Source organism: Geotrypetes seraphini, chromosome 14, assembly GCF_902459505.1.
Source record: "Geotrypetes seraphini chromosome 14, aGeoSer1.1, whole genome shotgun sequence".
In the NCBI taxonomy this organism is placed as follows: Eukaryota; Metazoa; Chordata; class Amphibia; order Gymnophiona; family Dermophiidae; genus Geotrypetes; species Geotrypetes seraphini.
The window spans coordinates 9879625-9892514 of NC_047097.1; the positions used below are offsets into that span (position 1 = coordinate 9879625).

The following is a 12890-nucleotide window of genomic DNA, read 5'->3' on the forward strand; positions in this document are numbered from 1 at the left end:
CTTAGGAGGCACCCTAGTATGTCTGGCACACAGTTTGAGATACACTGCTCTAGACAGATTTAAAAAAGCTGAAAGCCCTAATGGCATTTCTAGCTTATTAGTGGTTTGTCAAGGAGTAACACAATGGTAGGATACATAACTGGGTATTAACTGTACTCCTTTTCTATTCTCTCATTTGGACACTGTCATAAAAAGTACAGGACATTGTGTGGCCATCCAGCACGTGTAAACACCATTATTGTAAAGCGCATTGTTCTGTCATTTATAACTCAGCTTGTTTGAAAGACTCCATGCAAATGCATAGTGATAATGAGATTTCTGTCCTACCACTGTTCAGTTTTCCTGTGTACAAGTGTTGAATGAATTAAGTTTTTCATTATCGGTGAATGTGGATAAGTTCATTAAAGCCTTTTAAGCTAATTGGGAGATCAGACTCTGATTTTAAGTTAACATAGTAACCTAGTATATGACAGCAGTAGTCCATCCTGTCTGCCTTGTAATTACATGCATTACAATTTAATGATTAAATTAAAATGTCTTTTTTTCTTTGTTATTTCTTTGAAAACTTGGCAAAGGGAGCAGACATCAGTGAAGCTAACTTCGTGTTATGTTCTAGATTGAATCTGCCTTGTAAGATTCATTCTGTGTTGGAGCTACTTTATTTTTTTATACTATTCTGATGGGAATTGGTTTCTGTCATAAGACTAATGATTTGGTATTTAGAAGTCTAGATCATAAAGAATTAATGACTGCAAAAAATAAAAATAAAACTCTAAACCCCCAAAACATAGATAATTATATTTTTATAGGTCAAATAAGATTTCTTAAGCAGTAACAAACCCATTACTATTTATTTTATAGTCTGTTTCTTCAAAGTTGCCCGTAGCACCCACATTTACGATTGACTAAACAAATAGCTGATGTACTCTTAAAGTTGGCTGATTTGGTTATTTTGTTAGCACTATATCTATTTAGAGAATGTTTGGTTTTCCCTCTTTTCTAACAGAGGGGCAGTGTTTAGATCAGGGATCTCAAAGTCCCTCCTTGAGGGCCGCAATCCAGTCGGGTTTTCAGGATTTCCCCAATGAATATGCATTGAAAGCAGTGCATGCACATAGGTCTCATGCATATTCATTGGGAAAATCCTGAAAACCTGACTGGATTGTGGCCCTCAAGGAGGGAATTTGAGACCCCTGGTTTAGATCAAATTTCTAATAATGACCTTGCTTATATTGTAATATTGCAAGTGAAGATGCATCATATTGGGAGATTTCTATGAATTTGGTGTATTTACAGATGAATGCCTTTAAGTAACATAGAATCAATAACATTTACCCTCCCTCCCCCTTTTTTACAAAATTGTAGCGAGGTTTTTAGTGCCAGCCACAGCAGTAACGGCTCCGACGCTCATATAATTCCTTTGAGCATCAGAAGTGGCAGGTGATAAAAAAGTGCTATGGTTTTGTAAAAGGGGGGAGGGGGAGGGTTTAATTTGTAGTACAGTGTTCCCCCGCGAATTCGCAGTCTGCGGTCCTGGTCATTCACGGTATTTTCTGACTGTGAAGGGGAGGCAGGAGAAGGCAGCCGGAGCGCCGTCGAATGAAGGAAATCACTCGCTGTATGCTCCGACTGCCTCTTCCTGTACTAAAGTCGGGCCTTACCAATCAGGAGCTCCTTCCCTTCCATTGGCCACCATCTCTCTCCCTCTCCTCTGTTTTTAAGACCCATTATTTCTTCCCCTTCCCTCCCACCCTCAGTCCGGCATATGCTCCTCTCTTTGGACCCCTTTCCTTCGTGTGCTTCTAATAGCTACACCAGGGGACACCCCGAAGGCCAGCATGTTTTTCCCTTCTCCCCACCATTGTCTGGCTTCCTCCTGGCCTCCCGGTCTTACTTTCAAAACTAATTACGGCCTGTAGAGGATCTCCAGTGATGTAGCGATTCTAGCAGCTGCTATCGGCCTCCGCTGCTTGTTCCTTCTGCTGCGGTGCTGCACCTCCTCTGATGTCACGTCCTATTTTGGTCTGGGATGGACCACGGCAGAGGGAATGTGCAGTGGAGGCTGACAGCCTGCTAAAATCACTACATCAGGCAGGTTCTCTGCAGGCCGTAATTAGTTTTGAAAGTAAGACCGAGAGGCCAGGGGGACGCCGGACAATGGTGGGGAGACATCAGGCCTCCTAAAGTAGGAGTAGTAGCGGCAGTAGACGGCCAACAAGAGGCAGCACTTTTTGCTGCCAGAGCCCTGCTGCTCCTTCTTTAGTAGACCCGAAGGTATGTGGGGAGGAGGGTTGGTCAGTGAATCAGAAAGCCTGATTTTTTTTAAAAGAAAACAAATTGATTCGAATCGATTCGAATAGTTGAATCGGGCAGCACTACCATAAATGTGGAATATGTGACCAAAGATGTTAAGATATGAATAGAATTATATTTGGGGGAAAAACTTAAAGCATGGTCACTTTCCTAAATGATGGAACAGGATTAATCTATTTGACATTTTGAGAAGATATGAATTGAAAATGATTGTCAGCCTAGATCAGGGGTGGGCAACTCCGGTCCTCGAGGGCCGGAATCCAGTTGGGTTTCCCCAATGAATATGCATTGAAAGCAGTGCATGCAAATAGATCTCATGCATATTCATTGGGGAAATCCTGAAAACCTGACTGGATTGCGGCCCTCGAGGACTGGAATTGCCCACCCCTGGTCTAGATGCAGTGTTCTTGTGTACAAATCAAGTTCCTAAATTTCAAAGGAATTTTGAGTATAAAGTCACTTGTTGCAAGTAGAAAATGCTTGCAGATTTTTGCATCTACTTTCTGTGCAGGAAAATTTATCTGGAAAATGTATACATTTGAAAATGCCTTCTATGTACTGTATTTTCTAATTGCATCCAGAACAAGCCCTTAGGAATTCTTCCACCTCAATCTAGATAATTGTGCTATGCATCACTGAATTTTAGCTAGATTGAGTGAGTGTAATTTTCAGACATCTGGATTAATGGATTTACATAGCCAGTTTAAAGGTAGCAAAATTTTTTAATCATATAATTCAGGTTCAAAACACAAAGAACTATTTAGTCTAAATGTGAGAGGCCTGTTCTGTCCTGCAGGCTATAAAGCATTTGACTTCTTAATAGTTTCTTCTAATGATATAAGAGGGCCTGTTTTACCTTGCAGGCAATAACTCTTCCTCAACAGTCCTTAGCAGTCTTTGTGTACTTTCTGATGGCTTCTTCCCTTTCATTCTGGGCCTCTGCTTGAGTGGAGTGAAGGACTAGCCCAGTGGTTAGTGTAGCAGCTTGATGACCTAGGGAACAGGGTTCAATTCACATTGCAGCTCCTTGTGAGTCTGGGCAAGTCACTTAACCCTCCATAGTCCCAGGTACAAAAATCCATATCTGTATGTAATACGTAAACAACTTTGTAACTTCAGAAAGGTAGTGTATCAAGTTTATCTCCTGTCTCTTTTACTCTGGAGCTGGGAGGTTTAGGCTTTTCCTGGGCCATATACTTTAAAGTGGGCTAGACTTTAAGGTAAATGAATGTCTGTTTACTCCTTCACATTCAAAAAATCCTTTTGTAATCTATTTTACATAGGACAGCTTTTGAGAGAAATGAGATTGGTGGCACTTTAACTGGTTTTTTTCTTTTATTAAATACTAGTGTTTAAGCCCGTTTACATGAACAGGTGCTAGAATAGATGTGTAAACTTTTAGCACAATGGGTCACTGAGGTGTTTCTTTCTTTCTTACTTTATGTTTTTGTTCTCTCTCCCTGCCCCCCTTTCTTTCTTTCTGTCTCTGTCTGTCTCTTCCCTGGCCCTCCGTCTTACTGTCTCTCTCCCTGGCTGTCTGTCAGTCTTTCTTTCTGTATCTTCTCCCTTCCTTTTACTTCCCATGTCCCCTGTCCAGCAGTAGCCTTTCTCCCAATCACACCCGTTCCCCCAAAGAAAACCAAGATAGTTTATTGTTCTCAACCAATTAAAACCCTCCCCCCAAATCAAAGCAAGATTGTTTCCTGTCCCCAACAAATCACACCCCTCTCCCCAAATGGAAGCAAGATTGTTCCCTTCCCCCCTTCCCAACACCCCCCCTTTACCTAAAGTAATGTAAGATCGTTCACTGATTCCCCAGCACACACATCACCCAAATTAAATCCAAATATTTCCCTTCCCCAAACAGGCTTATTTGAGAAGGGGCTCAGTACAAGCCATCCTGTTGAGACTTGGAAATGCCTCGCGCAGAATGCTTCCGCCGCGGGCCTAGGGTGTAGGCATCAGTGACAGCAGGTTATCTGACCACCGAGGTTGGGCCCCCCAGTGAGGCAGCAGGTATTGCGGCGCTGGGGCAGTGCAGAAGAGGAGGAAGATGGGTGTGTGGCTCTCTTCTCTTCCTTTCCTCCTCCTCCCTCTCCTGCTCCCGCAGTCTCCAGAACCCTTTTGTGAACTTTTCGCGAGAGGGAGCACGACAGCGGGGCCGGGGCGGGTGCCAAGGATGTGCGGCGGGGCTTCTTTTTGGCGTCGGTGAGGCAGGAGAAGGTTGGAGAGGGATTTTTACCTGCGCAGGTTCGAGCTGCCGCTGCCTGCCGCCCGGAACACCTTCAGCTCGCCAGTCCCGTGGCCAACCGTCCGCCAGGGCCTTCGGGAGAGTCCTCAATGGCTCAGAACTGCAAACAAAGAAGGGATGGCGTCTCTGCTGCCGAACTTCTTGCCTCCCACCCCCCTTCCCTCTGGCTCCGATGCATTGGAGGGCCGCGAGTGTGGGGTAGTTGTAGGCGCGCATGCTCACTCCTTCCTCCACGGACATACAGATCAGGGAGCACGCAGGTAGGAGTGCGCATGCGCGCTTTAACATTTTATTATATTAGATACTGTATATATACAAGGACAGCTGTTTACTCCATTAATATATTGAGAAAGTTAACTCTTCTTTGAAAGTATATGCTTCAACATATCGGTTATATCTTAACAATGACAAACACAACTGCACCTCTAGGTTTTGAATAGAAATATGTCTTGATATCCATGTTTTTCATAGTCAACAGGCACAGAAGAGCAGGGTATGTGAAATAGGCAAAAGAAAGGCCATTGATATTCTACACGTTTTTCATCTCTGGCAGTCTCCCCAAATGGGTACATTTTGGGCACACAATGACAAGAATGAACTTTGCTCTGTGCCATGTAGAGCAAACTGTATTTCCTAACTTTGTCATGGAGGCATGTCTAATATTATTGGGTTTTCAGGGTTGCAAAAGTGAATATGCATAAGAGATCCTTGGTCTTCAATATATACAAACACAGTAAAACCTTGGATTGCAAGTAACTTGGTATGCAAGTGTTTTGCAAGACAAGCAAAACATTTAATTAAATTTTAACTTGATATACAAGCAAGTAATATAAGTACATACAGTATTACATTACATTACAGATTTCTATTCCGCCATTACCTTTCAGTTCAAAGCGGATTACAAAAAGAGTTATGGATGAAGGGTTACAACGTTAGATCAGAGAAGGTTTCCAAGAGAAGGAAAAGTAGGATCTGGGGTTAGGAAGGGGATGGTAAGAGGGGGGTTAAGCTTTATCATGGTATTAAGCTTTATCCTGGTATTCATGGTATTAAGCTTTATTAAGGGATTTCTTCAAGAGTATAGTTTTTATTTCCTTTCTGAACATCTTGTAGTCTGGGGTTGTTGTCAGTAGGTTGGAGACTTGGTTGTCTATCTTCGCTGCCTGAGTGGCCAGTAGGCCGTTGTATAGTTTTTTCCGTTTTACTTTTTTGATTGGGGGGTAAGTGAATGGGGTGTGTGTTTTTCTATGCCTGGTAGAGGTGGTTTGGATGAGGCGTTCATTTAGGTAGATTGGGCTGTCTCCATTTATAGTTTTAAATAGTATACAGTAGAATTTAAATTGTATTCTTTCCTGGATTGGAAGCCAATGAGAATTGATGAATGCTTTGATATGCGAGTGTTTTGGATTGCAAGCATGTTTTTGGAACGAATTATGTTCGCAAACCAAGGTTTTACTGTATCTGTCTTGCATATTCATTAAAAATATCCTGAAAACCAAAGTGCTTGGATATTTTTCTAGGGAAACATCGAGGCCATCACCAGTCACGTTAGAAAAAGTGTGAGGATCTCTCCTATTGATCTAGTTTAGTGGTCTCAAACTCACGGCCCACCAGGTACTATTTTGAGGCCCTCAGTATGTTTATCATAATCACAAAAGTAAAATAAAACAGTTTCTTGATCATCTGTCTCTTTAGCTATAAATGACAATATTATTATTAAGACTTAGCCAAAAGGAAAGATTTATAAACTATAAAGAGTTTTACCTCAAGCAAAGTTGACATTTCTTTAATAAGACATTAACTATTTTTTTCTGAGGCCCTCCAAGTACCTACAAATCCAAAATGTGGCCCTGCAAAGGGTTTGAGTTTGAGACTACTGATCTAATTCCTCAGTCTGTGTACTTTTATAGTGCAATTGAAAAGAAATATGTAGAAATGAGATAACACTGTGCCCCCCCCCCAAGCATGTCTGTCTATCTTTCTGGAGAATTCATCATGTTCCTGACCACCATGCGTATCATATCTGAAGCATCTAATCGTAGATTACTTATTGAGATATTGGGCAAAAGAGGAAGATAGAGAGAAGGGGTGCACTGATCATATTCTCCCAGTTATGTAATTGAAACTACATTGCTTATAAAGAAATAACTAAACAAGCATTCTAAGTAGTCCCCTGTTATATTTACTTCTCCATTTGTAAAGTGAGCTCCTGAGGCTTATTGCTGTGCAGAATTCAGTGTGCCATGCCTAGATTTTATTTAGCCGCACATACCTCTCCCTAATCAGTTCACTGCCTTGGAAACTGCAAACATCTGATCTCCTTCCAACTGTCTACAACTCCCCAAAGCTTAAAAATTGCATCCTAGTTGTTCCTAATTAATTATTTTTGTGGGGTAGGAGGGGGAGAGACGGAGAAATAAAACACCAAACCTAAAATTAAATTGTCTTTTTCTAATGATCCTGGTGAAAAAAAAACCATAATTGAGCAACTATGACTTGCTGCCTTGCATATAAACTAATTCTTTCCTTGGTAGCTGATAGGGCAAAAATAGTGCTTTTTTTTTAAAAAAAGAGCTTCTTGTTGAAGCGTAGTGGTAGCTAGCTTTATTAAAATGCATTAATGTGTAACTGGGAGTTGCCAGCTCTGGCAGAAAGAAAAAGTTGACATGATACAGGAAGCCATAGCTATTACCATGATTGATGGTCTCAAGAGGCTGTTTAGCAGCTCTTACACTTAGTTTAGCTATACTGTTGAACAGCACCTGCTGCCGCAATAATTACTTCTATCTATACCCTTTGTTTTTTGTATGGGGGATGGATATAAGCATAAAATTTCTTTTGAAAGACATTTTTGTTATATGAACTTTAATCTGGGAAATTCCAGATGGTTATCTTAGGCCTCATTACAGGGTTGGAAGTGTAACCTCCTCCCCCTCTGTCCCCTTCCCAAAAAGCTTACCACACCTTTGCTCTTATAGATTATTTCAGGCCAGGCCCATCCGTAACTCAAACCTTAATCTAATAAGAATATGGCGTAAGAGTTGCTCTTCTGGATCAGATCAAATGTCTACCTAACTTAATATCTTTCTCTAACAATGGCCAATCTAGGCCAAAAGATTCTACGCTACCTATTCTCAGGGATAAGCAGTGACATTTCCCAGGTGTGTCTATATGGACTTTTCTTCTCATTCCCCTCAAAACATTTCTTTTCAAAAAACACATCCTTACTTAATATTCCCCTCCCCAATCACACATGCACTCTCCCCAGCAAATAACACACTAGTCATCCCCTTGAACCTCATTTACCAAAAATATCCAAACTCCTAAATAAGCACCTTCTCCTAAATAAGCATCTCCCTTAGGTATCCACTTAACTGATTCCTTCAAAGTTAGGTATCTTTCTTCAGTTGTTGCCTATATTGTTTTCCCCACTGAACCTTGTAACTACTTGAACCCTGTCAAGTTATTCTATTGATAAATCCAGATATCTTATGCTTGTATTTCTATACCACAACATGTGATTTACTTAAATTGTTGTAATGTAATTCTCTCGGTAATGTCCTGATCTCTTTTAATTGTAATCCGCTTAGAACCGCAAGGCACAGGCGGAATAGAAATCACAAATGTAATGTAAATGTAATGTAATATAATTCCTTTCCCCCAGGGACCAGCATCTCCTTTCCCTCATTGTATATCTCCCCGACTACCATCTCCCTTTCCCTCTTTACAATCTCCACCTCTTTCCTCTACCCTACTTAGCTACTTGGCTGTTCCAAAGGTACTCATCACCAGCATGGAATATTTCAGTGCTGTTGTATTCTGTCTTTTTGTGACAGGGAATGCATCAGGGAGGGTGGGTTGTGCACTTGAGTGCAGACTTCTAGCTAAAGGTCCCGATCTAGTATTCAATACCATAGGAGTGGCTGGGAAGAGGTAGGGTGATAGTAGAAAAGGGAAAGAGATGATACTGTTCTACCACCCTGGTGATAGGTCTCAAATGTTGCCTTCCTAGTGACAGGGCTGGTTCTGCAGGAGCAGGGCTTGTACTTATGAAGATAACTTGTAGAAAACTATAAGTTAGGCACATATCTCCAGCACTAGGGTGTGAGCATTTACACCAGCTCTATGGCCAGTGTAAGTGCTAGTGCCTAACCTCATATACTCGTATACACTTGGTTATGCTAGTATTCTAAATGAATTCTTTATGCTAGATGCTGCTAGGTTATACTAGATTCTGTAAAGGAAAGTGAACGGTTCATAGACAGTAACGTGGAAGACAAAGGCGCGCGCCGACAACTGAGTGCAAGACGGAGGCGCGCGCCGAAGAAAAAGACTGTTTTTAGGGGCTGCGACGGGGGTTTTTGTTGGGGAGCCCCCCCATTTTACTTAATACAGATTGCGGCGGCGTTGTGGGGGTTTGGGGGGTTGTAACCCTCCACATTTTAGTGAAAATGTAACTTTTTCCCTAAAAACAGGGAAAAAGTTAAGTTTTCAGTAAAATGTGGGGGGTTACAACCCCCCAAACCTCCCACAACGCCCCCACAACGCGGCGCGATCTGTATAAAGTAAAGTGGGGGGGTTCCCCCCCACACCCCCCATCGTAGCCCCTAAAAAGTTTTTTTCTTTGGTGCGCGCCTCCGCGCTGCACTCAGTTGTCTGCTCGCGCCTTTGTCCCGGCGCGCTTTTGACCTGACACCAAAGTGAACACCTACTTTCCTTTACATAATCTAGGATGCTTTCCTTAGAAATTGTCCTCAGAATGTCTGGTTTACTTCCATTTATGGTCACCATATGCGATAAAGTCATGATTGATATTGTTGTTGTTTTGCATTTTTATAAATTTATTAAGTTTACCATCTTTTTTTTTTTTTGCTTTTTGACAGGGTCCAATGTGAGAACATTTACTCCATTTTATTTCTTGATGGAACCTGTTGACACTCTCTCAGTTCGCGGATCCTCTGTTACTTTGAACTGTTCAGCATATTCAGAGCATGTTCCAAAAATTGAGTGGAAGAAAGATGGAACTTTTCTTAATTTAGCATCTGATGACCGGCGCCAACTCTTACCAGATGGATCTTTATTGATAAACAGTGTGGTACATTCCAAACACAATAAACCCGATGAAGGATATTATCAGTGTGTAGCAACTGTGGAGAGCCTAGGAACTATAGTGAGCAGAACAGCAAAGCTCACAGTAGCAGGTAAGTTTTATGTTATGGAATCACTTTTTGAAGTTTTTTTCCTCATGCTTTCTGAAGCAGATGAAAGAAGAGTTCTTAAAATTGATATTTTTTTACTCTCCCATTCTTCAACTAAACCTGACAACTGGAATTTTCTAGTTAGCAAACAGTGTAGCCAGAAATTATATACACATACTCTGATCCTTTGATGTGGAGGAAATCGGGGTTAGATAGGGTGTTCTGGTCCTTGCAATCTACAATGACCTATTGTAGAACTGCTAGACATGAAAACCAGAATAATACAGAGTCCCATATCAAATTAATGATGCATGTGATATGGAAGTACAACTTGCACAGAAGAGGGTGAGAGTAGAGCAGAGAAAAAAAGGGGCCCTCAGAAAACAGAAAGGTGGCAGAAAGATGTTAAATTGCTATTTTGTTAGGTTCCTTTTGTTGCCATTGTGTGAATTTGCTTTTTATCCCAGGACAAGCAGGCAGCATATTCTCACTGATGGGTGACGTCACCGACGGAGCCCCGGTACGGACACTTGAAAAGTGAATTGCAACTTTAAGTTTATAAAATTCGCGATTAGCCCGCACCGCGCATGCGCGAGTGCCTTCCTGCCCAACATAGGCGCGTGGTCCCTCAGTTTTCTAGTTTCCGCAGAGCTAGTCAGACGTGTTTTCAACACTCTTGAATTTTTTTTTCTATCACTTGCTTTCCCACTCTCACGGATTGTGACTTTTTTGTCACAGATTTTTCGGTTTTTTCTTTGTCTTTTTTTTTTCTGTAAAAAAAAGACTTTCTTTTTACTTTGCCGTCGTGGGCTTTAGCCCAGTGGGCCCTTATGGACTCTCTTCACCATAGAGTTCGATTTGTCAATGGCTGTCTTTTCCGTCCATGTCCTGGCCGCCGCCGGGTTTCAAAAAGTGCGGTCGCTGTGCTCAGGCCATTTCAATCACCGACCCTCACCGCTGGTGCTTGCAGTGTCTGGGACCCGAGCACCGTGCCGACTCCTGCTCCCGCTGTTCGTCTCTTCAGAAGCGCACTCTTAAAAAAATCGGTTGCTTCAACAAAAACTGTTCGGCGCCACGATGGACATGGAGCCCAGTTCATCTCCAACATCATCCACACTGACCAAGACCGCACCGACCAAGATGACACTGAGAGTGGATCTACCAACTTTGACTCTGGATAAGTCGGCTAAGAAGCCTTCCACTACCCTTTCCGGGATGCAGGTTGAAGCTGCAGTGAATTAAGTCCTGCCGATCTCGCGTAAGTCCCGTAAATGCAGGGCTCCGATATCGGTGAGTGCCTCCTCTTTGGCCTCATCATCCCTGGACCGTGTTGATCAGCCATCTATACCAGCCAAAAAGAAGCAAACAGTACCGGCACTTTCCCTTAAACAGAAAATTGACAATCTGCTTTGAGAGGAATTAGGAGAGCATTTTAACCTCTTGGTGCCGGCTCACTTTTCACCAAGCATGGCACCGACCCTCCAGGAGCCGGTCCGGTCTGAGTTGCTCATGGTGCCGACTATTCTACTGGGCCACATGGCCTCCACGGTTCATGCCACCCCACTAGCCAGATTGCATCTTCGCACTCTTAAGTGGGCGCTGGCTTCTCAGTGGTGTCAGGCGACAGATCCGCTCTCACTGTATATCTGTCACCTCATCTCTTCTGCTGTCGCTCCACTGGTGGATGACCTCTTCCAATCTATCCAGAAGTCTTCTTTTCCATCGTCCTTTGCATCGTCAGGTACTCACGACTGATGCTTCTCCTTACGCCTGGGGAGTGCACATGAGCGGCCTTCAAACGCAGGGTTATTGGACTTCCAAAGAATGCAAATATCACATCAATTTGCTGGAGCTCAGAGTGATGTATTATGCACTAAAAGCTTTCCAACATCTCCTGACTGACCAAGTCCCCTTCCTTGGCACGGACAATCAAGTAGCAATGTACTACATCAACAAGCAAGGAGGCTCTCTTTCCCTTTGTCAAGAGGCTCAAAAGATTTGACTTTGGGCGACCACCCACAATCTTTTTCTGGGAGCAGTATACATACAGGGCGAACAAAATTCCTTAGCAGACAATCTCAGCAGAATTCTCCAGCCTCACGAATGGACACTCAGCTCGACAACTCTTCAGTCCATTTTTGCACATTGGGGCACTCCTCAGGTGAACTTATTTGCAGTTCCCCACAACCACAAACTGCCCCGCTTCTGCTCCAGGCTTTGCTCTCTTCACCGCCTGGAAGCAGATGCATTTCTTCTAGATTGGACGCAATTGTTCCTCTATGCTTTTCCTCCCACTCCTCTCATCCTGAAAACTCTCTTCAAACTCAAGCAGGAGTCAGCCACCATATACTCATAGCTCCTCGGTGGCCCAGACAACATTGTTTCTCCCTTCTACTTCAACTCAGCACCAAAGAACCCATACTTCTTCCAATATTTCCTACTCTGCTTACACAGAATCAAGGAGCTCGTCTTCATCCCAACCTGCAATTATTACACCTGATAGCTTGGTATCTCTCGGGCTGACATCATTGCATCTTTCTCAGCCTGTACGTACTATTATTGATGTTTCCAGGCAACCGGCCACTCAACAGTGTTATCAACAAAAGTGGACTTGGTTTTCTTCCTAGTGTCTCCATCATCATCATCATCATCATCAATCATCATCATCATCATCATGATCCAGCTTCCTTGTCATTGGGATTGGTGCTGGATTATCTCCTTCATCTCTCTGATTCTGGTCTTAAATCTAAATCTATCAGAGTCCATCTCAGCGCTATTACAGCTTTTCACATGCTAGTCAAGGGAAAGCCTCTCACTGCTCATCCATTGGTCTCTAGATTTATGAAATGGCTTTTCAATGTTAAACCACCTCTCAAACCTCCACCTATCCTCTGGGACCTTAATGTAGTTCTTTCCAGGTTGATGAAATCTCCATTTGATCAATGGCAACAGCTCATCTCAAATTTCTCACCTGGAAAGTTGTTTTTCTTATCTCCCTCACTTCTGCCAGGAGGGTCTGTGAGCTACAAGCGTTGGTCGCAGAGCCATCTTTCACAGTTTTTCACCATGATGAAGTGGTTCTACGCGCGCATCCTAAGTTTCTACTGAAAGTAGTTACGGACTTTCAT

The 12890-nt window shown here is 42.8% G+C and overlaps 1 protein-coding gene across 11 annotated transcripts in view; it reads left to right on the forward strand.

Annotated features, from left to right (window-relative positions):
- The window catches only part of NEO1 (neogenin 1), a 360380-nt gene that overhangs the window by 115071 nt on the left and 232419 nt on the right, over nucleotides 1–12890 (forward strand). For all 11 annotated transcript variants that reach the window (XM_033919940.1, XM_033919941.1, XM_033919937.1 and 8 more), the window contains exon 2: nucleotides 9448–9765. In XM_033919940.1, the coding sequence (XP_033775831.1) occupies nucleotides 9448–9765 (318 nt within the window). The remainder of the gene's footprint in view (nucleotides 1–9447; nucleotides 9766–12890) is intronic.